This window comes from Danio rerio, chromosome 20, assembly GCF_052040795.2.
Source record: "Danio rerio strain M-AB ecotype USA chromosome 20, GRCz13ab, whole genome shotgun sequence".
NCBI lineage: Eukaryota > Metazoa > Chordata > Actinopteri > Cypriniformes > Danionidae > Danio > Danio rerio.
Window position 1 is genome coordinate 25548230 of NC_141040.1, and position 27274 is coordinate 25575503.

Sequence of the window (27274 nt, forward strand, 5' to 3'; positions counted from 1 at the left end):
AGAACACTCATGTCCATGGAAATTCCCCACATTTAAAACTAACGTGCTTGTGTGTGTTTCTGTGGAAAGACTGCCACCTGTTGTCCATGCATATAAAATATCTGATGCATTTATGACAGACACTTGCTTTACTTTACTTTTAAATTTCATATCCAACATTTGATGTTGAATTTTGTCCTGTTTTTAGACAATTTTTTACAATTTTGGACCAATTTTACATTTGAAAATAATATTTTCCCATATTAATCTTTAAAAATCATAACACATTTCTTTCCTTAAAAAGTAAGTAACAATTTAGTTACTAATCAGAAAGAATAAAAGACCCAGGACTGTAATAGACTGTAACACATGTACTTTCCCCAACACTGATCCTGTCCCAGATACCCCTGCTAAAAAATCCAGCTTAAACCAGGTTTGGCTGGCTGGTTTTAGCTAGTAAACCAGCCTGGTTTTAGAGGGGTTTTGGCCAATTCCAGGCTGGTTTCCAGCCATTTCCAGCCTGGTCTTAGCTGGTTAGGCTGGAAAATGACCTGCTAAAACCATCTAAAATCAGCTTGACCCTCTTGGTTTAAGCTGGACATAGGTGGTTTTGGCCGGGCTCCCAGACTGGCTAGGCTGGTCAAGCTGATTTTTTAGTAGGTAAAAAAAGATAAATCAATGAAATCACCCATTCTGAGAGGACAGTATTCTGCCACAAATAAGTATGTCTGAGGTACAGTAGAATACAAGCGGGAACGAGGAAAGGAGATGCTTTTCATGTCTTGTAGGTGTAATTTTTACTTATTTATATACGTTTTTATTTTGGATGAAAATGTGTACAGCTGTACTGAAGAGTGATTGATGCTGCATCTGCTAAAGCTGGGAACCAGTCCACAAAACACCAGGGTTTCTGCAGAACTTGGGATGACAGGCTCACAGAGTACTGTATATATTTATTCATTGTTTCTCAAAAAACATCATAATAGTTCCCCACCGACATGACAACCTGTAACAACATAATGATGCACTAGAAATGTGCACCTTCTGTTGCGTGTAAAAAATAAATCAAAGCAATCGGTTTGTGAAACCAAGCTTAGTGAGTGCAGGTTAGGGTTGGCTGATACTCTGGTTGATTGATCCCTTTTATTATAATGCATAATAAAGTGAATTGATGGAAAGGCCTCTCACATCAGCCTGCCAGATAAAAAGCTGACTGATGAGAGAAAACTATTAAATGGTCGTTTTCTGTTTTTCTCTGTCTTCTTCAGTGACCTGAAACAAAACATCAATAAACTGTATAAACACAATAAATAAACAGCATATAAATATGCATATGAAGAACAGAATTCAGACATTTAAACACAGGAAAAACTGTTTCATACAGCATAACCATGCTTCTCAAAGCCTTTATGCTGAGCAGGTCTAGCCAGTCCTACACCACAAAACCTGCTCCGAGCTGAGATCGAATTAGCGACCTTCGGCATGGGAGTCAGTTGCTACCAAATAGGCTAAAGACCATGGCCCCTAGCGTCTGTCGCTAGAGCACCTTCAGAGGTCAGAGGAGCGAGGTTTACCTGCACAGGACTTACTAGCTGGCCTCCGTTACACCTACAAGAAAGGGACCTTGTTTAATGCCCAGAACACAAGACTATTGACTACTAGAGTTGGGGTCGAGTCCACCTTTGTCGAGTCCAAGTCGAGACCAAGTCCTTAACCAGTCGAGTACAAGTCCAAGTCCGAGTCCAAAAGGGGTCGAGTCGGACTTAAGTCCGAGTCCTAAACATCCGAGTCCAGACAGTCTTAAAACTCATTTATTAATTTTTCTTTTGGCTTAGTCCCTTATTTATCAGGGGTCGCCACAGCGGAACGAACTGCCAACTAGTCCAGCATATGTTTTACGCAGTGGATGCCCTTCCACCATTCACCCATTCACTCTCATTCACACTCACACACCACGGCCATTTTAGTAAATTAAATTCCCCTATAGTGCATGTGTTTGGACTGTGAGGGAAACCGGAGCACCCGGAGGAAACCCACACCAACACACGGAGAACATGCAAACTCCACACAGAAACACTCCTGGCCCAGTCAAGACTCGAACCAGTGACCTTCTTGCTGTGCGGCAACAGTGCTAAGCATTGAGCCATGGTGCCACCTATGTAAAAAAAATGTAAAATAATAATAATAATAATAATAAATCAAATATCGATATCAAATATATTTTTCTATTAACAATTAAACTGTTAAATGAATATTTTAAACTTTTGGTACATTTTTACAAAATGACTTGTATTTTTTTGTAAGCTTGCTTCAAATTAAAATGAAAATTGGAGGATATATGTAGAATTTTTATTATTTTACAAGACTCACACGTTTGACATTATTCTCATGCCACTTTCTCACATTTTTTGTTGAAATTATGCTTGCATTACCAAGGCAACAATGCATTTTTTTTTAACAATAATTCCAGAGAACTCTGTTATCAGCCCCAGTGTGGAAAATGAAACCATATTCATGCCGACTGACCCAGATCTGCACAGAACATAAAGGTTCGGCAAAGAGAGAGCATTCTACACACATCAGTCTGAGAGAGCGAATTAATTTCATAGCAAAGTGATCAACAGGGCCAATCAAAAACTTTTTTTGCAAATAATTTGAAAGAATCTGCAGATTTACACTTAAAGATTTTGAGAGAACAGTGGACAAAAGACAACACATTAAAGAAAATAAAAATAAAATACATAAACAAAATACAAAACTACATAGCTTATTTATAAAATAACTAAATAAAAATTTGATGATTTTGCTCTTCAGTGTTTGGACTCTCAATAATGACTTCAAACCACACTGAACTGAGCTAAACTGAACTGAACTTAAACACTAAAATCTAAACTACCCTGATCCAGTTACTATGACCATTTATGTGAAGCTGTGTGTGAAGCCCAGTGTGAAAAAGTGCTTGTCCCCTAACCCTAATAACTAGCTGGGCAGCCCTTAACAGCAACAGCTGCAATCAAGTGTTTTAGATAACTTGCATTGAATCTGTTACACCACTGTGAAGGAATTTTGGTCCACTCATCTTTGCAGACTCATTGTAATTCAACAACATTTAAGGGTTTTTAAGCATGAACTGCCTTTTTAAAGTCATGCCACAGCATCTCAATAGGATTTAGGTCAGGATTTTGACTAGACCTCTCTAAAGTCTTTATTTTGTTTTTCTTTAGCCATTCAAAATTGGATTTGCTAGTGTGCTGTGAATCATTGTCCTGGTTCAGACCAAAGCTTGAGGTCACTAACAGATAGCCGGACATTCTCCTTCAGGATATTTTGGTACACAGCAGAATTCATGGTTCCATTTATCACAGCAAGTCTTCAAGGCCCTGAAGCAGCAAAATAGCCCCAGACTATCACACTACTACCAAACACATTTTAATGTTGGTATGATGTTCTTTTTCTGAAATATGGTGCTACTTTTACACTACACACACTGTAATAGGACACACACCTTCCAAAAAGTTCAAATTTTGTCTTGTCAGTCCGCAGAGTATCTTCCCTTAAGTTTGGGGATCATCAAGATGTTTCTGGCAAAACTGAGACCAGCATTTATGTACTTTTTGCTTAGCACTGGTTTGAATCTAGTAACTCTGTCATGCAAACCATGTGTCCAGTCTCTTTCTTATGGTGGAGTCATGAAAAGTCACAGCCCAGAAATATGCGGTACGCATGAAATAAATGTTTTAAAAAATAACTGACAAAAAGTATTTTAGCATTAAGTGTAATTCGATTTAATTTTACTTTGTATAATACTTCACATTTTAATATTTTATAATATTTTAAAATAGATATGCTCTATACGTATTCATTCATTCATTTATTATTTATTCATACATTTATTATTTTTTCATACATTTTCTTTTTAGCTTAGTCCCTTTATTAATCTGGGGTCACCACAGCGTAATGAACCACCAAATTATTCAGCATATGTTTTATTTATTTATATATATAACTACATAATACCATGTCTTAAATGCTGAATAATAATAAAGAATACAATTACGAATGGTTTCCAAAAGACAATAATAATTACTGGCCTATAACTATAAAATTGTTGTATAATTAAAATTGTTTTACAAGACATACAGCTATAGAAAAAAAATCCTACAAGTTATTGAATTATTATGAATTAATTGATTAAATATTGGGTCGATTTAACTTTTTTCATAGCTCTCCACACACACACACACACACACACACACACACACACACACACACACACACACACACACACACACACACACACACACACACACACACACACACACACACACACACACACACACACACACACACACACACACACACTGCAATTGTTAATAGAGCCCAGCAGGGTGCAGCATCTGACAGCTATTTGCCCCATAAAGCAAAACCTGAAGGAAAAGTGTAATGATACTGTTTTGGTTGAAATTACTATTACTATTATACACACCCTAGAGTTTTATTAACCACATTTGTTTGACATTTTCTAACAAACATTGATATTATTAGACTCATATTGGAAACACACTGGCCCAAAAACTTCTTTTCAGATTCTTCCATTTATTCTCTCATGATTCATTCTACAATGGAAGGCTGTGTTTTCCTTAAATTATAAAAGTCCAACGGAGGTATCTTACACCGAAAAGGAAACTCTTTCACACCATCCAACTAGGCTGCTCATTTAAAAAAGCCAAGAGAGACTCCAGAGAGGAGGGAAGACTGCAAAGAAAGAAAGGTATTGCCTTGATCCAGTTAACTTACAGATCATTTTAAATATTTATATATAACCACATTTCACATGAAAAGTCCTCAGACAGAGAGACCAACACTTGACATCAGAAACTGCATAGAGTCTGTACAATGACCATCCACAGTGTTTAAGACAACATGGGCACCAGAAGCCCCTAAAAACAAACCTTTAAAAAACAAACAAACAATCATTCTCAGTTGAACTGTACCGGATATCACAATGCAGTCGTCTTTCTGAAATAAGCAACCCGCAGCCCTGGTTATTGAAGTCAGTATTATTCCTTAAAAACCAGCCTATTTGAATGCTATCACTCAATTGAATGGGTGTCAGTGGTTATCAGCTGATAGATATGGGGCAGTAGGGGCTTTCTGCGCCTACTGGTAGGCTCGGAAGGCTGTTACCATCCATCTACATGGTTAATCAGCTATAGATTACATAAGTTAACAATAATTATTATTATTATATTTAAAAATGATAAATAATATAATATTTATTAACTTTCCCATTAATTGTATTATATGAACATCTACCTCTACCTCAACCTTAAACCCACAGTAATGTAAAAACAGATCTGGAGTCTTCTCTATTAGTATTGCTGATTAGCCTACCAGTAGGCGCAGAAGGCTCCTACTGGCCCATATGTATTACCGGAAAACCACTGACGCCCATTCAATCGAGAGATAACATTCGAAGTGGGTGTTTAAAACACTCTATGTGTATTATTTAAAAAATGAACAAACCCCTCAGTCACTATACAGCTTTTCAGTGACATATGTACAGAAGCTTGTCATTACACTTCCTTAAATAAGCATTCGTTTATTCGTCTTGAATCAGTCAGAAATGAAGGGTTAAGCATGCCAACAGTTGCTATCACTTTTGGCCGTTTGTTTTTGTTACAGTAAGAGATTGATGAGATATTTGCAGGCAAATGAACACAAGATTCCGACTCATATCCGAACAGCAAACTCTCATTTGTCTCAGTCTCCGATAAAAAATAAAAGTCCTGGTGCTCCAGCACTCATGACGAAATGAATCATTAAATTAAGTTCATTTGGCAGCCGTATTCTTAAATCCTGAGAGTCTTTTTTCTCTCTGCTTTCAGTTTTTTTATTATCGTTTTCGGGTAGACATGCTTACCTCCGCTACCCGGGATTGTGTTTATTTATTTATTTATGTATTTTCAATCGGAGATGTTCTCCAGACATTCGCCACTGCAGGGAGGTTGTTTGGTTGTAGTGAAATGCGTCTCAGTGGTTTTAGAAGTTGAGCTTGGTAATGGGACGCTCTCTGCCGCTGTCTGACGTCTGGCTGTTGATGCGTTTGCGGTTGCGCTTCATCTTCGACAGGTCTTTGTCGAAAACCTCTCCAGAACGTAAAGCCGAAACAAGATCGTCAAACTCGCCGCCGTCGTCCTCTCCGTTCTCTTTGGCTTTCCGGGCCTTCCTCTCTTTCTCTCTCTGCTCCTTTAGCTGTAAAGATGACCAATAAACAAGGGAAGATGACAGATTTGTAAGTGAGTGGGTGAAGAGTGAAGACGAATCAAGTGTTTTTGCTCAGGCATCATACAACTTTACCGATTTCACCAAGTAGGACATGTTCCTGGATTAATATCAATATGTTGTTTCTGCAACAACATTCCTATCAGCCAATCAGTATTAAGAGATATGTTTATCAGTTATGTTAAGTTAGGCTTACAGTTAGGTTTATGCACTGCTACATGATTGCTAGCCAACTCTTCTTCCCCTCTGATTTTGGGGATAATTTAAAGTTATGGTTGGGTTTAGGGATAGGGAATAGTTATGGATTACATTTTCAAACAAAAATTATGTTCCAGGATCAAAATTGATGTTAATCCAGCATCACATCGTACTTGGGAAAATCATGGCGTGCAGCATTTTACTGCAAGTTTATTAAGTCACACTTGTATTACATGATTAAAGTGACCCAGGTCTGTTTTCTCTTTTTTTATGTAGCACAGGTCAGATATGACCTATGAATGTTCATGTAGAAAAAAGCACACACATTCCAGAATTCTCAGTTTTAGGCCTCATTCTTATCTAAAAAGAATTGGCTATAAACTTGAATCTGCATTTATAATGTAAGTGGACAATGCAAACTGTACGCAGGGCCGGATTAACATAAGGGCTAGATGGGGCTGAAGCCCCAGAGCCCACGGAAGAAGGGGGCTCTTGATTGGCTGGTGAATTAATTTGTGCTATGACGAGGGAAACGCCTCTTTGCATTATGCTTTCTCTCGTCAATAATGTTAAGTATTCCCAATCAAAATATTCAATAGCCCTGTTTTAGTCACCCATAAGGGTGATCAGATGTCCCAATTTTCCAAGGACAGTTCCTTATTTCGGCACTACCGTGAGAGCCGTCCAGTCAAAGATAGGCTAACCAAACTCATCGTAAAACAAAAAATACAATTTAAACAGTCTTCATCACTGAGACACTTGTACATGTAGTAACAGAAGCTGGTATAGGCAGAATCATACTGAACGGCCGCACGGCGGTTACAGCTAGACTCAAACTGGTGCGCGCTTACACAATCCTTCCAACACACAATATAACCTAGACAGTCTGCAAAAGAATTATATAGCATACACGAGCAGTTGTCAAAATATCTGTCTTTGCAGAGTATCTATCTCAAGTAAATACACTCGTGTTATGCTTTACAGTAAGTCTAACTGATCCAGTTAGAAAGCTAACTTTTTTTATAAAAATGCCATTAGTTACACAAAGAAATGCAAATAAGTGTTTCTAATTTGATATATTTTACATTACATTATTTAGTATATATATATATATATATATATATATATATACACACACTACAATATATTACTATTTATTTATATACTAATATATATATATATTACTGATGATACAGCAGACATTTCAGAAGCTTGATGAGCATTAAACTTCTTTCAGGAGGGAAAACGCACAAGTTATAAAACATGTATTAAAGGCACAAAATGTATGATTTTTTCCTATTAAAATCCACTAGAACCAAAATTCACCCAAAAGCCACATGAACAGTGTTATTTATTCTCATGTTATTCCAAATGTTTAAAAACAATATTAAAAAAAATTCAGTAAAATAAGCAGTTTTAACTGTTGACTCAGACTAAATCCAGACACTACAATGATCCAGACACACCAATGACGTCATACACCCTCGATTTCCTTTTTGGTTTTGTAAAAAACATGAAAACACCAAGGGCGGTTTAATATGTTTTGCTTTTTTCAGACTACACAGAGCAGCTTTATAACAGAATCTTAAAATGTATTTATTATAGGGTTGTCACGATACTGGAATTCGGTTCCAAATGATACTAAAGTTTTAAAAACGTCCATTTCATTTGAGCATTACTCAGCACGTTCTTAAACACCTCTGATTTGCCATTGTATTTACGTGCTTACAGAAATGACTGTGAGAAATTGGTTGTGAAGGTCATCAGTTCTCCAAACTCCCTCATGTTTACTGAGTGTAACCACAGATACTGGGACACTTGAGCATTTTATAGTCATGTGCATCAGCTAGTTTATTTATAAGCTGACATACGAGCAATCCACTGATGAATTGTGGCTTTTAAACGCTTAAGTGTCCCTGTATTTTCAATCAGTAAACAGCGGTGAAATTAGGTAAATCAGCACTGTTTAAGAATGTGCACAATAGCGCTCAAACATAAGCGTGAATTGGACATTTTTTAAATTTCCGTATCAATTGATACCGAATTCCAGTATCATGCAACCCTACTATGATAAAACAGGGGTTCTTCTTCACCACATGATCGTAAGTGGAAGAAACGGAAGCAGTCGACTGTGGCATAATAAAGCTCAGCTGATTCCATACTGTGTCTTACTTGTTTTACATCAGCAATAGCTTCATCTCATTTCACATCAACTCCTTGTTACTCTACATCAGCTTATTTATAAATATGATTTCTGCAGTCAGAGTCCCACAGAATGTAATGAAGACCACAACTCCCATGATTGCAACACTCCGTCACTGTCATTTTAAGTACTTATTAAGTACCTAAGTACAAAATAAATACCTTTGTTTTTGTTGTGAATACAGAGCCTCTACAGCCGAAACTTATATACTGTGCCTTTAATACATAATTTATTATTATTATTATCATTTATGTTTTCCAAAAAAACATGTTAAATGTCAGACCTGAGCCTCCATTCGTGCCCTGCGCTCCTCCTCCTCTTTGCGCCGGCGTATGTTCTCGTTCTCTTGACGAGCCTCTGCAAAGGATTGCAAGAACTGGTCGAAAATCCCAAAGAACTCATCAGGCTGCATCTTATCAGCGTCCTCACCGAAGTGCTTGACTGTCTTGATGAACTAGAGAACAGAAGCAGAACTCGTATGAGAGCCATTTTCAACATAAATCCTGAAAAAACTTATTTAATGCCAAAACACTTTTCAAATGTTTTATAGACACAACAAGGAATAACAATGAAATTCTTTGTTTTTTTCTTGGAGCATATTCTATACGTGCTTTTTTTTTTTTTTAAATAACCCTAAATTACTGGTTCATTTATAATTTTAGTCCATTTGTGGTTTCTGAGATTTCGGGGAAATATACATTGTGGTTACTGCTCACAAATGCATCCGAGAGAAAATGTAACTGTTCAAAAAGTAATAAAATTGCTCGAAAAATGTATTGCATTTTAGAAGTATTTGAAAAAGTGAAATATAACTATTGGTAACATTTCATTAGTTTATTAGACCCTTCATTATTTACCTAGATTAATAAACTTGATTAACAATAATTAGCCAATCAAACGTAAACTACTGTAAATGCTGTTTTTTAAACTAACATTAATAAAGTTTAATAAGTGGTGTAAGAAAATCTTGTTCATTGTTGTAAATGAAAACAAATAAGACCTTGTTGTAAACTCTTATTACCCAAGTATTTAATAATTTACATATCATGCTATGATGTTGCTAGATAAAGGTAATATTTACAGCACAGTTCACACCAATGTTCAGCATAGATATAACCATAGATATGTGTTCAATTTGAGTGACACAGGTAGGACTGATTGACAAGTAGTAACTAATTGGCTCCTTAAATCACTGTGGTCTGCTATTGGTGGATTTCTTGTGATTGACAGTTTGATCCTGCCTTTAGGCAAATAAACACACCTTTGGAAAGAAAATGTCTTGGAAAGAGCATTCATTTTGATTGATTCTCCATGTGTTTGCTCTGTTTTCCCACATAGTCTGAAGATATGTGGTATAAGTGAATTAAATAAACTAAATTAGCCGTAGTATTGGCCATAGTGTTAGCCGTGAGTACAGTTGAAGTCTGAATTATTAGCCCCCCTGAATTATTAGACCGCTTGTTTATTTTTTCCCCCAATTTCTGTTTAACAAAGAGTTTTTTTCACACACATTTCTAAACATAATAGTTTTAATAACTCTTTTCTAATAACTGATTTGTTTAATCTTTGCCACGATTACAGTAAATAATATTTGACTAGATCTTTTTCAAGACACTTTATACAACTTAAAGTGACATTTAAAGGCTTAACCAGGTTAATTAAGTTAACTAGGCAGGTTAGGGTAATTAGGCAAGTTATTGAATAATGATGGTTTGTTCTGTAGATTATCGAAAAAATATAAAGCTTAAAGGGACTAATAATTTTGTCCTTAAAATGGTGTTTAAAAAATTAAAAACTGTTTTTATTCTTGCCGAAATAAAACAAACAAGACTTTTTACCAAAAAAAAAAAAAGACATTATCAGACATACTGTGAAAATTTCCTTGCTCTATTAAACATCATTTGGAAAATATTTTAAAAAGAAGGAAAAAAAAACGAAAGGGGTTAACAATTCTGACTTCAACTGTATGTCTAAATGTGTGATTATATGGGCATTTCCCAGTACTGGGATGCGGCTGGGGGTTGTTGAGTGGTTATTCCATTGTGGCAACCCCTGATAAATTAGGGACTAAACTGAAGGAAAATTAATGAAATATATATTTAAAAAATATTTACTATTTTATTGATAGATCACTAAGAAATTGTATTAGCAATGGTAATGTAGTAGTGTAATGTTTATTACCACACTGGCTTCAATGGCTATTACAAGGTAGATCAGGGTAAATCACAAATACGATGCGCTAAAAACGTTAATATAATGAAAATCTATTCCAAAAAAGATCATCGTTAAACACACACAAAAAAGCCACATAAAAATACGTGAATGTACTAACCCCTTAACGTTCAACGTCCCATATTGTTACCTTGTAAAACCCAACAGTCAACTTTATCAAATAAAATGAGGGTAGTTAACTAACTTCAGTTAATTGACTGAAAATTAATTATACTCATTTGAAAAGAGTTTTGAACACAGTGTTGAAGGTAGTTAGTTTATTAAATACCTCATTACTTCAACTTAAATGGAGTAAGTTCACAATACTCATGTAGATTAGTTTTTTAACTCAAATGGTTTGTTGCAATCGGTTTCCTCAAATTGTTTGAGTTGCCTTAAGTTGTTAGGTTTTACAGAACTGGTTTGAGTTCTCTTCATTTATTGGGTTTTACTGTGCTCAAATTGCTTTGTTTACTCAAATGGATTAAGTTCACAGTACTCATAAGGATCAGTTTTTGAATTTAAATGGTTTGTTGCAATTGGTTTTCTCAAATGGATTGAGTTACCTTAACTTTTTGGGTTTTACACGGTAGTAACGTCTTAATACTTAGTGTTAAAAAAAGGAACAGGTCAAATCTTTAAAGGTTTATACTGCTAAAAGATATAACATTAAACAAGGCCAGTACAAATAAAAAAAAAAAAAAAAAACAGACTAATAAATAACAACTACAGCACTGCAAAGAGCGTGTGAGCTAAGAAAGAAGTTAAAGTGTGGTGTAATGGCCAAACAGCAGCACAACAAACAGCTGGAGTCTAATGAAGTTGTAGTAAATGAAGTGTGTGACGCATTGCTAGTTATCCGGTCACCGGTAGCCGGGCATAAAGCACTCTTGTTAAGCCAGATCTCTCTAGTGACTGATTACAGTGTAAACACACAGGGGACTGGAGTCGTGCCATTGCTCTGCTGCTGCCTCGTGCCGTTTCACCACAGGAGACGAGGCCTCGCCTTCCCACAATGCCTTTGATGTGTCTTTATCACTGCCATATGGAGAAGCGGGCCTGCATGTGCCTGAGCCAAGGACCAGGTTTTTATCCCTCCTTCGCCTTGCTTTTATATCTGCTCTTATCTGTTTCAGACTTCAGACAGGAGATCTGGGTTAGGCTGGAGCTGAAGAGTATTCTGCTATACCTGCTATACCAGCGGTGCTCAAACTTTTTCTTATGAAGGGTATATATATATTGCATTTCGTAATGTACTTCAATAAAACCATAAAAACAAAAAGGACTTCAACGTTTTTTATTCACAAAAATAATAAATTTTCACTCAAAAGTGAAATATGTGTTCTAATAGTGTTTTTAGCATTGTGCCACACATTTATATCTGTTTTACGGTTTCAGGACCCTTTAAAAATCTGATGAATTCACAATTAATTAAAACGTTTAATTTCATTTTTTTTAGCTCAACAATTAAACAAACAAACACACAAAAGGTTATGTAAAATTAGAAATGACAATCTTTGTTTGAGGGATTCGCCCCAACCTTCCCCATTATTTGTCCATCTCTTCTCTGATTGGTTGGTAGGCGGTTCATTCTGCTGTGGCGACCCCAGATTAATAAAGGGACTAAGCCGACAAGAAAATAAATAACTGAATAAGAAATAATACGGTTGAAGTCAGAATTATTAACCCCATTGAATTATTATTAAACATTATATTTTTGTTCGATGGAGAGATTTTTTTTAACACATTTCTAAACATTATAGTTATAATAACTCTGTGATGATCTGAGTGGGGATCGAACCCGGGTCTGCGGTGTGGTTAGCAGTAGATCTTACTAGATGAGCTAAGTCAGCAGCTGGTTGCCCAAGAGCAGAGGAGGAACAAAGTGAGTCCACAACTGATGAATTCCCAAAAAAAATAATATAGTCTTTACTGAGGTAAATTTGACAAAAAGGAGAGATAATATCTCTCTACAGCAGGGTTGAAAAGTACAACAAAAATAGGAAAGCTGAGCTTCCTGAAAATACATACAAAATAAAATAGACACGAGGGTCTCAAAACAATCAAACAGCAAAATAGCAAACAAGTCTTGAGAACAAGCAAAAAGTCTTGAGAACAACTTAACTGGAAACTGGAAACTGGACGAGGCAGCAAGAGGTTTAGTTCAGGACTGAACATAGAGCAGCATACAAAGCAGTCTTATATAGAGCAAAGAACAGGTGGTGGTAGTTACGCTGATTACAGGAGAGTTTAGAGGAACAAGAGTCATTACTGCCATCTAATGTTGAGGAGTATAGGGCAACATGTGCACCCCCTGGTGGGTTGGAGGATGCGATAAAGTGCTGAGATATTACAGTAGCCCCTCCTCTAAGAACGTCTCCTGACGTTCCCTTTGTGCTCTCTTTGTGCCTGGTGGAATTCCTTGATGAGGGAAGGGTCCAAAATGTCTTTAGCTGAGGCCCAGGTGCGCTCCTCCGGACCAAACCCATCCCAGTCGACCAAGTACTGTGTCCTCCCTCGTACCTGGCGACACTTAAGTAGTCTGCGGACCGTGAAAGCAGGGTGGCCATCAACAATGCGTAAAGCAGGTGTGGGTGCTCTGTTGGGATGCAGGGTGGAGCAAAGAACCGGTTTTAGCTGAGAAACATGAAATGTCGGATGTATCTTCAGGGCACTGGGTAGTAGAAGCCGGTAGGCTACAGGATTGATCTTCTTAATAATCTTAAAAGGACCAACATAGCGTGGAGCCAACTTACGTGACTCTACCCGCAAAGGAAGGTTTCGGGTCGAGAGCCATACTCTTTGGCCAGTTCGGAGGGAGGGTCCTGCCCTGCGATGTCTGTTGGCCTGTTTCTGCTGATTGTGGACAGCCTTTCTCAGGGAAGTACGAGCTTTCTGCCAGGAACGCCGGCAACGGTGAATAAACCGGGTGGCAGCTGGCACTTCCACCTGTGGTTCCTGACCAGGAAACAAAAGAGGGGGAAAGCCATAGACACATTCAAAAGGAGACATGTTAATGGAAGAGTGATGTAAAGTATTGTGAGCAAATTCTACCCAAACTAAATGGGAGGTCCAGCTGGAATGATTGTCTCCTGCCAGGCACCTTAGCGTTTTTTCTACTTCCTGGTTTACCCTTTCTGTCTGCCCATTAGACTGGGGGTGGTAGCCAGAGGACAGACTGATCGATGAGCCAATGAGCCGCCCAAAAGCTTTCCAAAACCTGGATGAGAACTGGGGGCCCCGATCAGAGACTATATCCTGTGGGAAGCCATGCATCTTAAAGACATGTCTCATTAGTAGTTCAGCTGTCTGGTTCGCAGTGGGAAGCTTTGGTAATGGTAACAAGTGACACATCTTAGAGAACCTGTCCACCACCACAAGGATTACCGTATTTCCCTGAGATGGAGGCAATCCTGTGATAAAATCAAGAGAAATATGGGACCAGGGGCGACTCGGGATGGAAAGTGGGTGAAGAAGTCCCTGGGGTCGAGTTCGGGGTTCTTTGCTCTGAGCACAGGTGGGGCAACTAGAAACAAACTCTTGCACATCTTTTCGCATCATTGGCCACCAGAACTTCCTCAAAATCAATTTGTAGGTTCTGTTAATACCAGGGTGTCCTGAGGGGGAGGAAGAATGTGCCCACTGTAAGACATCAGAACGCATAGAGTTAGGGACAAATAAGCTCCCAGATGGTCCATTACCTGGATCAGGGTGATGTTGATGTGCCTTTCTGATTGAGGACTCCAAATCCCACAGTATTGGAGCCACAATTCTGGAGCCAGGCACGATAGGTTCGGGGCAGCATGGCTTCTCAGAAGGTTCAAACTGTCTTGAGAGAGCGTCAGGCTTGATGTTTTTGGACCCTGGGCGGAAGGAAAGTGTGAATTTGAAACGGTTAAAGAACAGTGACCATCTAGCTTGTCTAGCGTTCAATCTCTTGGCATTTTGTATGTAAGTGAGGTTCTGGTGATCAGTCCAAATGAGGAAGGGGTGAGATGCTCCCTCAAGCCAGTGCCTCCACTCCTCCAAAGCTAACTTAATAGCCAGTAGTTCGCGGTTTCCAATGTCATAGTTGGCCTGAGTCGGCGTAAGTCTATGGGAATAGAAGGCACATGGATGAAGTTTGTTGTCTGCTTTACTTCTTTGGGATAGAACTGCTCCAACCCCTATATCTGATGCATCCACCTCCAGGATAAAAGGCAACTCAGGATCTGGTAAAGTGAGGATAGGTGCTGAAGTGAATCTATGTTTGAGGGTGTTAAAGGCTGTACTGGCTTTATCGTTCCAGGTGAAAGGGGTATTCGCCTTCTTGGTCAGGGAAGTTAGTGGTTCGGCAATAGAACTGAAGTTCCTTATAAACCTCCTATAAAAATTTGCAAACCCTAGGAAGCGCTGCACCTCTTTGATTGAGGTGGGCTGTGGCCAGTCCAGCACAGCCCTAGTCTTGCTGGGATCCATCTGTAAGCTGCCCTTTGAAACAATGAATCCAAGGAAAGAGACAGAGGAAACATGAAATTCACTCTTCTCTAGCTTTACGAAAAGCCCATGTTTGAGAAGTTCAATCAGTACCTTCCGAACATGTATCACATGTTCCTCAGGGTTATGAGAGAAGATGAGAATGTTGTCCAAATAGACGAAAACAAAGATGTTAAGCATCTCTCGTAGTACATCATTAATAAATGACTGGAAGACAGCTGGCGCGTTGGCTAATCCAAAGGGCATAACTTGGTACTCATAGTGGCCAGTTGGAGTGTTAAACGCGGTCTTCCACTCATCCCCTTGCCTGATCCTGACTAGATGGTATGCACTACGGAGATCCAGCTTGGTAAAGATGGTAGCTCCTTGTAGGATCTCGAAGGCTGTTGTCATTAGGGGAAGAGGGTAGCGATTCTTGACTGTAATGCTGTAGAGACCTCTGTAGTCAATGCAGGGTCTAAGGGAACCATCTTTCTTACCAACAAAAAAGAATCCTGCCCCGGCTGGTGACGTGGAGGGGCGGATAAAACCACTATCTAGGGACTCATGTACATACTTCTCCATAGCAGCTCTTTCAGGCCCAGAGAGCGAATACAACTTTCCGCGGGGTGGGCAGGTTCCAGGTAATAGATCAATGGGGCAATCATATGGCCTGTGAGGGGGCAGTGAGGCTGCTCGAGTCTTACTGAAAACCTCAGCTAAGTCAGAGTATTCGGGGGGAACTCGGGATATCTCGGGGGGAGTATTGAGCGACTTGGGAACAATCTGTGGCTTGGGAATAGTCATGATGTCCAGGGGGATGGCCTTGGTGTGCCTGGGGGGTTCTGGCTGAGTCTCAAGGGGAAGAGGGCAATGGCAAAGGGTTGAATCCTTGGTTGACTGACCAAACATGGTGTTCAAACTGGACCCCTTACATCTCCAACTTACTATAACTCCTTTAGACCAATCAATAAGTGGGTTATGGGTTACTAACCAGGGGTGTCCCAGGATTATGGGGATCTTGGGGGAATGAATGATGTGAAACTGAAGGTTTTCTTCATGATCTCCAATTCTCACATGGAGAGCTGTGGTGCATTGGTGGATGTGGCCTAAGCCTAGCGGATTGCCGTCTACTGCTGAGACTTTAAGGGGGTTTTGCAGGGTTAGGAGATCACAGGAAAGATCTTGAGCACACTTGAGGTCCATAAAGTTTCCTGCTGCACCCGAGTCAATGAAGATCTCCACCTCGTGGGGTTGTTGGAGAGAGATGACTGCCTGGATGGTCAAACCAGAGAAAATGGGACAGGGAATGACACCTACTCTCGCCCCGGGGCCCCTACACCGGAACGAGATCTGACTTTTCCCGACAACTCTGGACATGTTGCCCGGAAATGACCCGGCTTCCCACAATAAATGCAGCACTTCTCCTTCATTCGTCGGGTTCTTTCAGAGAGCGAGATCCTTGTAGCCCCTAATTGCATAGGTTCCTCAGGATCCAGTGTGGGACAAACAACATTGTCATGACGGGTCATAATTGTGTCCTGCTCTCTCTCTGTCTGCCGCTCCTTAAGGCGGTTATCCACCCGAATGGCTAAACCAATGAGGGACTCAAGGTCTGATGGGGAGTCTCTGAATGCCAGTTCATCCTTGAGCTTGGGAGACAATGCATTGTGAAAGATCGCTCTAAGTGCAGATTGGCCCCACCCACTCTCGGTGGCCAGAGTACGGAACTCAATGGCAAACTCAGCGGCACTGCGGGACCCCTGAGATAGTCTTAGGAGACGGCGTCCTGCCTCTCCACTGTCTGCTGAATGGAGGAACACTCTCTTCATCTCTGCTAGGAAGAGCTGGAGATTAGTGGTTACAGGGGACTTCTTATCCCACAAGGCTGAGGCCCAATCCAGAGCCTTGCCCGTAAGGAGTGTAATTATATATGCCACCTTACTGCAGTCAGTAGGAAAACAACTAGGTTGTAGTTGAAAGATCAAAGTACATTGAGTAATGAATCCCCTGCAGTTCTCGAAACTGCCATCAAAGCGCTGGGGAGGGGGCAACTTGGGCTCAGGTGTTGACAAGGGAACAGACTGTGGCGTAATTACCTGGGCCATTGTAGTCTGAGAGTGGGGATTCAAGAGGCTAAGAATTTCGCATAAAGTTTGGTCATGCTGCTGAATAGCGGTGGCTTGTTCTGAAAGTGCCGCAAGAATGCGATCCACATTTGAGACTGGTGCAGCCTCCTCTGCTGGGCGGTTTTCCATGGTTCAGTCCTGCTGTGATGATCTGAGTGGGGATCGAACCCGGGTCTGCGGTGTGGTTAGCAGTAGATCTTACTAGATGAGCTAAGTCAGCAGCTGGTTGCCCAAGAGCAGAGGAGGAACAAAGTGAGTCCACAACTGATGAATTCCCAAAAAAAATAATATAGTCTTTACTGAGGTAAATTTGACAAAAAGGAGAGATAATATCTCTCTACAGCAGGGTTGAAAAGTACAACAAAAATAGGAAAGCTGAGCTTCCTGAAAATACATACAAAATAAAATAGACACGAGGGTCTCAAAACAATCAAACAGCAAAATAGCAAACAAGTCTTGAGAACAAGCAAAAAGTCTTGAGAACAACTTAACTGGAAACTGGAAACTGGACGAGGCAGCAAGAGGTTTAGTTCAGGACTGAACATAGAGCAGCATACAAAGCAGTCTTATATAGAGCAAAGAACAGGTGGTGGTGGTTACGCTGATTACAGGAGAGTTTAGAGGAACAAGAGTCATTACTGCCATCTAATGTTGAGGAGTATAGGGCAACATGTGCACCCCCTGGTGGGTTGGAGGATGCGATAAAGTGCTGAGATATTACAAACTCATTTTTAATAACTGATTTCTTTTATCTTAGCCATGATGACAGTAAATAATGTTTGATATTTTTCAAGACACTTCTATACAGCTTAAAGTGACATTTAAAGGCTTAACTAGGTTAAGTAGGTTGACTAGGCAGGTTAGGGTAATTAGGCAAGTTATTGTATAATGATGGTTTGATCTGTAGACTATCAGAAAAAAATAGCTTAAAGGGGCTAATAATTTTGACCTTAACATGTTTTTTAAAAAATATTATATTATATTATTCTAGCTGAAATAAAACAAATTAGGCTTTCTCCAGAAGAAAAAAATATTATCAGACTGTGAAAGTTTCCTTGCTCTGTTAAACATCATTTGGGAAATATTTAAAGGAGAAAAATTCAAAAGGGTTTAAAATTCTGAGTATTCAACTGTATACCCAAACAATATATTACTTTACACTATACTTTAAAGTTTAAACTATAAAAAATGTTAATAAAAGTATCTTTTTAAAACTTTTCAAGATTTAAAGTAGAAAAACAATGAAGAAACATCAAATTGAAGGAAACATCAAACATCAATTCAAAAGTAAATAAATGGAGGAAAATAAAAAATAAATAAAAACATGAATGACAAAATACAGAAAACTGTTCGTTTACAGCTATTTTTTTGTGGTGTGTGGTGTGTCGTTGTGCTTTTAAGTGTGGCTTTATATGTCTTTTAGGTTAAAAAAAAAGTTTACAAATTAATATATTAAACTAAATTAAATTACTAATCATCGGGATAAAATTAAAAATGTCAGAGTGATACTGTCATGACAACATAATGAAGACAAACAACAATTTAAGAGATAAAATATATAAAATAGATGTTTTGAAAGTTAAGTAATATAGCACAATCCGTTACTTCTATTATTATTTATTTTTTATTATTATTAACAAACATTGCAAATTCTATTAAAAAATCTAAAATGTAGCATTGGCTGTTTACTGAAATAAAACTAAGGGTTAAAATTGGCTAAAAACTTAATCAAAAAAACAAGAAAATATGTCAAAAATCACAAAACAAAAGGGTTAAACCATCAATTAAAATGAAAGTAAAAGATTCTTCAAACTATTAATAGATAATTGAACATAAATACTAAAATATCATTAATAATTTAGCCTTCTGGGCATCACTGTGGCGCAGGCGGAAGCATGATCGCCTGATAGCAAGAAGGTCACTGGTTCGAGTCCTGGCTGGGTCAGTTGGCATCTCTGTGTGGAGTTTGCATGTTCTCACTATGTTTGTGTGGGTTTCCTCTGGCTGCTCTGGTTTCCTCCACAAGTCCAAAGACATGTGGCACAGGTGAATTTGGTAGGCTAAATTGTCCGTAGTGTATGTGTGTGAATGGGAGCATATGGGTGTTTCCCAGTGATGGGTTGCAGCTGGAAGGGCATCTGCTGCGTAAAACATATGCTGGATAAGTTGGCGGTCCCACACTATTAAATGTTGCACAATCAATGTTGCATTTTGCCTTTCAAAAACTAAAAAAGAAAACAATGACATTTTATGTCACCGTTTCCGCTAACAGGACTGGAAGACATAGTGTAATGATCATTTTAACAACCGTCTGCCTGCCTCCGCACAGATGGAGCTCTCAAACTCAATAAGAGATGTCCTGTGGGACCCCCAGGGGCCAGTGAAAGTGCCAGGGTCACTACATAGGAAGCGTTCGCAGCGAGAGGTTAAAGGTCATCTCCTGCACGCAGAGGGACGCTTCTCCAGCTGGCCTTTGAAGATCAAGGAGCACCAGAGCATGCACCTTAAACAACCCATTCATCTACAATAACCCTTTCAATCGATACACATTGCTGATGCTTGATTAAGCATGAACACCGTTAATGTGAACAGTTCTGAGGTGCATGTGGCTTACATTCAAAACCTGTCAGGCAGATGCGAGGGAAAACCTAAGTGAGCACACATGAGAAAAACTCTACGTTACTATGCTCAGAAAAACAGGCATCACTTCCATCAGAAGTTGTGTTTTGTTATATGTTATTTATGCATTGTGTACTTTAAACGCAATATATCAATACTGGGCGACGCTGTGGCGCAGTAGGTAGTGCTGTTGCCTCACAGCAAGAAGGTCGTTGGGTCGCTGGTTCGAACCTCATCTCGGCTTAGGTGGTGTTTCTGTGTGGGGTTTGCATGTTCTCCCTGCGTTCGCGTGGGTTTCCTCCTGGTGCTCCGGTTTTCCCCACAGTCCAAAGACATGCGGTACATGTGAATTGGGTAGGCTAAATTGTCTGTAGTGTATGAGTGTGTGTATGAATGAGTGTGTGGATGTTTCCCAGAGATGGGTTGCATAAAAACGTGCTGGATAAATTGGCAGTTCATTCCGCTGTGGCGACCCTGGATTAATAAAGGTACTAAGCAGACAAGAAAATGAATGAATATCAATACTGAAAATGTAGGTATGTAAAGACTGATGAAGTGGGCTAATAACCATGTAAATTCCATTTTCACATTATCCTGTTACTCCTCAGTATGCACGGCATACTCATTTCTGTTTAATTATGTTACGTTCAATCATTACAGTGTTCGTTTTCCTCAATGAAAATGGTTTGCCACAAGCAGACTTGACAGGTAGTGATGTGACTGAATGCGAGCTCTCCATTGCGTTCATCTAATGAATAAACAGCTAATGTTAACAATAATGAATGTTCCTTAGTTTTTATCTTTTAGACTAGATTTTTGTCTCATCTTTTTCAATTAACAAAAATGCACACTCAGGGTTCAAGAAAACTCAGTTTTTAAGATATAATTTTTCAGGATTTTCAGGTAATTCATAACGGAAGTTTGTCACAATCAGTCAATCACATTAGTCACATTAGTACTGAATCAGTAACTACCAATACATGTTACCATAGTATCCTTTGAGAATGATTTAAAGTCTGAATGTTTAAAGAGCCCCTATTATGGGTTTTTGAAAATGAGCTTCCATGCAGTGTGTAATACAGCTCTAAGTGAATAAAAACATCCAGCTGAGGTTTATATCTGAAAGTGTACCATGTTTAAAAATATGGATTTTTAATAAAAAATTTGGGTCCCACTTTATATTAAGTGGCCTTTACTAATATGTACTTACACAGAAATTAATAGTTTGTTACAATGTACTTATTGTGTAAATACATGTATTTACTGTGTACTTAAGCTTGATTAAATACATGTATGTAATTACATCTGTAATTAACTTTTGTAATTACATTTGTAAATACATTGTTGACCATCTCTTACACCTTAACCCACCCTTAAACCTATCCATACCACCAAACCTGTCCATAACCCAACCTCAATCCCAACTCAAGAGCACCACAAGTGTTCTCAAATACATTATCAACACAATAAGTACATTGTATTTATTTTTTGATGTAAGTACATAGTAGTTAGGGCCACTTAATATAAAGTGGGACCAAGATTTGACTCAGAGTTGTTTAAATTATTCGTCAACAATTACACAAAACACACTAGCAGAGTGTGAAGGGTCATAGAATTGATCATAACATGAAGATTACCATCACTGAGAGATGGCCAGATATGCGGCTGTGGGGAACAAAGGCTTAAATTTCACTTTCAAAACAACACCAAAGCATAGTCAGGCGCAAAATCTCTGGGCTATTGTTCGTCAGTCGAGCTACCAAAATCTATCTACACCATGCCCGGCAGGCTACCTATAAAGCCTGCCAGGCATCTTGTAGATAGATTTTGTTAGCATGACTGAAATGAACAATAGCCCAGAACACCAGATTTTGCGAGTGTGCTGTGTTTGATCCTGTTATTTTTCTGATGATTGATACAATAACCTACCCTGCATCAAGGTATTCGCCGGCTGTTTATTATTTAAGGAAGTATCAGCAAAGACTGCTAATGTATGGGACTTTGTCAGTAACTGTTACTCAGTTTGTATGGACCAGTTCCTTCTTCCTCCAGATCCTGTGTTTTTCCTTCCTGCACAATGTGAAGTGTGACTAAAATTGTTGCCTCATTTTGTGTAGTTTGCCAAATATGTATTTAATTGTGTGTTGTAACTTGTAATCTCTCTGCGCGGCTTGTAATCACGTATCTGTTATAGATCAGTGATTGTAATATATCTCTCAGGTTAAATCTGCATGTGTCAAGATCACCAGCGATTGTAACTTATAATCACTATGGACTACAAATCTGCCATTTCTGGACTACATTTTCATACATGCACTTCGCTCACACACACACACATGCTTCCTCATTCTGACTGATTACACTCGCACCACCTGAGGATTGTCAAAGACTGATTACACACACTATTTAAACATCACACTCACTCATTCCCATTGCCGAGTCTTGTTTATCTGTAAGGTGACATTTCAATGCGGTTTCCTAGTCTTTTTTCTCTGTGTTTTGACCTTTGCCAAGTTTGTCTTTGTGTCCCAGTCTGCCGCCTGCCTTTCGACCTCTCGCCTGATCCTTTGACTACGATTCTGACCTGCCTTCATATATCTGTTTGCACCCTTGTTAACCATTGCTTTGAATTAACCTGCATGTGGATCCAAACTTCAGTTGTCTCTGTCACTCCCCGTCTTACAGCATGAGCTAATTTACATATTGTGTCCAAAACCACACTGAAAATGCGTTGAGTGCTTCTTTCTTTACTGATTTAAATGCGTTTTGTGCTCGTGATCTCCTGCTGTTTGTTGCATGATGCATAAAAAGGTGTCTTTAATTGTAGTAGAACAAAAAAATTATTGTGGAGAGGCAGTGGTATTTAGGGGTGTACAATAAAATTATAAATCTTGTTTGATCTTTTGTTTTTTTGCTTGACTGCTTCAGTTTTAAATGACCCTTAGAGACCTAAAGGTATTTTGTGGGCACCTAATGGGTTTATAATATTATTTTTTTAAAGCAGTTTTATTTTTATTTTAGCAGTCAGCCTCAAGTTTCATTTATTATTTTAAACAGGAGAACCTGAAGCTTCAATCCGTAACATTTAAACGTCCTGTCTAAAATATTTTTTGGTCCAAAAACATATGAATAGACAGAAAATATTCCAGAATTTTAAGAAAAACGTTTTTTTTAAAAAGTGGCATTCTCTAGTTATTACAAACAAAACCTCATGAAGTTTGCTTGTTTTTTTTTTTAGAAATACATGCTATGATGTTTAATACAGTACACACACACAAACACACACCAAAAAACAAATTGATGCACTCACCAGCTCTTTGGCCTCACAGAGGGAGTCCTCCACATCAGAGAAGCTGAAACTGGCCACTGTGATGAACTGACTGACCACAGACACAAACTTATCCCCGTACTCCTGAGGACGCTTCTTCTGGAAGTCCAACTCCTGCATGAGACACACAGAAAGATGGTGTTGAGATGATCCGCTTGTAAACTTGAGGAGGAGAAAAATAGGAATCGTGCAACACTTACACTCTCTACGCTCTTCAAGCCACTGCGGAGGTTATTGATCTCTTTCTCCAGTTCAGTCATGCTGGAAATACAGTCAAAGAGATCACGTTTATTCTCAGTGATGCAGGAAAGCATGCTTGATGAGACAGTGGTGTAAGATGTGGCACTTTTGATCTAAATTCATTCATTTTCTTTTTGGCTTAGTCCCATTATTAATCAGGGGTCGCCACAGCGGAATGAACCGCCAACTTATCCAGCATGATTTTACACAGCGGATGCCCTTCCAGCTGCAATCCAACACTAGGAAACTGATTTAAACATGGATATAATAAATATTGGTAAAGGATTAGTTGTGTGTTGTGCAGAGGTTTTATTACTGTTTTATTAAATACTGAAACTATTAAATAGTATTATGAACAGAGCTTATAATTAAGGCAAAGTGTACAATAGTATTATCGTATGCAGTGTCTAACATACTTTACCATTTTTTAAATGTGCCGTTTAAGTCAAATATTTAGGTAATAAGGACTGAGTTTATAACAATCAGTTCGTTATTATTTTTAATTATTATATTCTTTATAAATTCAATTATATAAAAAACATTTTAATGTACTTGTTTACTGTAAAGCAGGGGTGTCAAACAGTTTAGTTCCAACCCTCCTTCAACCGATTTACCTGTAGGTTTCAAACAAGCCTGATGGACTCAATTAAGCTGCGGTCACACTGGACTTTTCTCCCCATAGACTTACATTCATACGCACTTGAATGCCTCAGACCGGAAACATGAGGTCATGTCATGCTGCAAGTTTCGCAGTTTGCTGCATTGGAAAGTTCAGGCTTGTTGAACTCTGGCCTGCAAAATTTCATCATATGATTGCGTGAGACCAGTCGAGGATCAAAACATGACCTCTCTGGACAGAAATTTAAAAAATGGGCTAATCGCTCGCTTTTTTTAAATGTCTGTTTATCTTATTTTATTTATTTATTTTATTTCACACGCATAAACTCTAGTGTGACTGCAGCTTTACTTTGATTAGGTGTGTTTAATTAGGGTTGGAACTAAACTGTGCAGCGCTGCGGCCCTCCAGGAACTCAGTGTGACACCTGAGCTCTAAAGCATATCCATTCTAAATTACATTTTATATATATATATAAATATATATATATTTATATATACTATTTTTTATATGTTAAAAATTATTTTACAATTTAAATAACAATTATTAAAGGTTTTAAACATCTTACCCCACTCTCCCTTGACATCTAACATAATTATCTCCATATGTAGTAATGGCTGAACATTTCTAGCCCTTTATCCAAACAGGTGACACTGTTAAGAACCACAGATGGATACACAAGCAATCATCTGAACTTTAACCCTTGTAATAGCAGTAAAGTGCTTTTAATGTGTGTGAATGGCTCTATTTAGAGCAGAGCTATTCTTAGCAACAGAAATGACCTTAATGGGACTGATAGTGGCTTGTCGCCTTTCTTCTTTCATACACACAAACAAGCCATTGTAACAAACCCAACCATCAAAGTACACAGACACATGTATGATTGTGGAAAAATCTAACTGCACTTACTGATTAGCCACTCTCACTGTAGCTTATGATACATTATTTTTCATTTGCTTTCTGGATAAATTATAGTCACTCAAAGCCTGAGGCAAACAAACAGAATCTTTCATTGCAATGAGATCACGTTCAAAAATTGTCTTGTGACTTCACTTGTGGACCAAGCATGATTACATTAGTCTCACTGGCGTGACTGAAAAGCAATTTAGTGGCTGTTTTATTGTGTCCATTTTATCTGGACTTTAAAAAGTCTTTTCAAGCTCAAAATTAAAATTCTGTCATCATTTGCTCACTCTCATTCCAAAGCCATTACACTTCTGTTCCACAAAGGAAGATATTTTTCATCAAATCTAAGGATTCAGTTCACCCAAAACTTCCAAACTTTTATTTTTGCTAATATAAATTAATAAAGGTATATATAAATTTATATAGCACGTCAATAGCACCAATGCACCTAGCACAAACACCAGCTATAAGTGAAAAGGAGAGACAGTATACAGTAGAGTGGGGTAAAGATAGGATACAGCTGCTGATACACACATCAATCTAGCATGATTTTTGTGACACTGTATAACAATTAATATTTTTACAGGACTGTGCTGGTTGGTTATAGTGTTGGGGTTGGGGTAGACAATAAAAAATACAATTTATTGGGTAATGTAATAAATAACTTAAATAATACTCTGTGCAACTACTGCTTTTCACTACTGTGATGGTTGAGGTTAGGGTTGGGGAGGGGGTAGATGTTAATAAATTACAAGCTATAAAAAATGTAATAAATAATATAAATAATTCCCCTTAACATCTGGCCACAACCGTACCTGATCTAGCAACAACTGGCTAATGGAGTGAATTTGGCCAGGACTTACACACCAACTCTTCAAAAGAAGTGACAGGATTTTTAATAAACATAGAGAGTCAAGACATCAGTTTTTGACTCATCCAAAAGAGGGTGCTCCTTACAGTTTACTGTTAAATAGTACAGCATAATTACAAAAAGATTACATTTACTGCATGATCATGTTAGTCTGCCTGTTTTTCCTTATCCTGAGGTTGACATATTGTTGGATCCGGCCCGTATCCAGAGCAGATGGTTGTTGTGGTCATTGATAGGTCAAGAGCAAAAGACTGATTCCTGCAATGACCTTAGTGCATTGATCCCACTGGCTAGTCTAGACATCCACCTGGTGACCTACTTGCACCTACTCCATGACAGATGCTCATCGTTCTCAAGCCCTTCGGTGTCTTGAGCTGCATGTCCAACAATGTGTTTTTAACGCCAGCTGAGGATTTTTTTTTTCTGTTGTTGTGAATGACTGTGTAGTCTGGCATTGGGTGTGCATTAAAAGCTCAGTGCTGAGTTTTTGAAATGCTTTGACAGTTGGAGAAGTGCTCACAGCTGACTGTTTTTAGAATATTTTTTGCATTTCTGCAGCGCAAAAACACATTGGTGGAAACACAGCCTTAAGTCTGGTTTATACTTCTGCGTCGAGTGATCAGCGTGACCACTTCTGCACGCTGTTTGTGTTGCTCTGCAATAACACTTCCAAAACGCTAGCTGATAATAGGTTTGTATGTTCCTCTGTGTCGAGTTTCTTCGCTGTTGTTTTGTTTTTTCTGAACCCTACTTTAATGTACAAGTAGTTCAAACTCTTGAAACGGGAACCGGTGGACATGCAACAACTTTAATTCAAAGGTAAACACAAAACAAAACTTTTCCATTTGGAGCTCCTTCACAGGAATCCACACTTGTGAACACTTGCTCCAATGGATTGACGCGACTTCCGGTCCTGCCCACACTCATCAGCGCTACCAAGCCAACCAATCACTGAGCTTGCACTATGCATCGTTGTGATGACAACAGTGGGGGCTATGCGTCTACGCGCAGACTAAGTATAAATCAGCCTTTAGACTGCAGCTCTGCCCTTTACTTTGAGCCAGCGGACAGCTGATTGAGGCTGAATCCTTCAAAGTTCTTTTCTCCATTTCCAACATATACTGTAGTTGAGTTTCTTGCCACTGTTATATCTGGCTTACTTGATTGGGGCTGGCTCCTCTTCAGCGCACTGTCCTTCAACAGTAACATTTGTATTAAATTGAACTGAATTAGT

General features: G+C 38.6%; 1 protein-coding gene across 39 annotated transcripts in view; it reads right to left on the reverse strand.

Moving 5' to 3' along the window:
• Positions 1 to 4555: 4555 nt before the first annotated feature.
• daam1b (dishevelled associated activator of morphogenesis 1b) overlaps positions 4556 to 27274 on the reverse strand; it is a 186042-nt gene continuing 163323 nt past the window's right edge. For 4 of the 39 annotated variants that reach the window (XR_015517748.1, XR_015517723.1, XR_015517743.1 and 1 more), the window contains 5 exons: positions 23608 to 23668; positions 23390 to 23521; positions 8949 to 9119; positions 5414 to 6234; positions 4556 to 5139 (listed from right to left, as the gene is read on the reverse strand). Coding sequence is in view for 5 of the 39 variants with exons in the window: in XM_087297240.1 (XP_087153366.1) it covers positions 6022 to 6234; positions 8949 to 9119; positions 23390 to 23521; positions 23608 to 23668 (577 nt within the window). In the remaining 34 variants the exon portion in view is untranslated. 39 annotated transcript variants of the gene reach the window in all.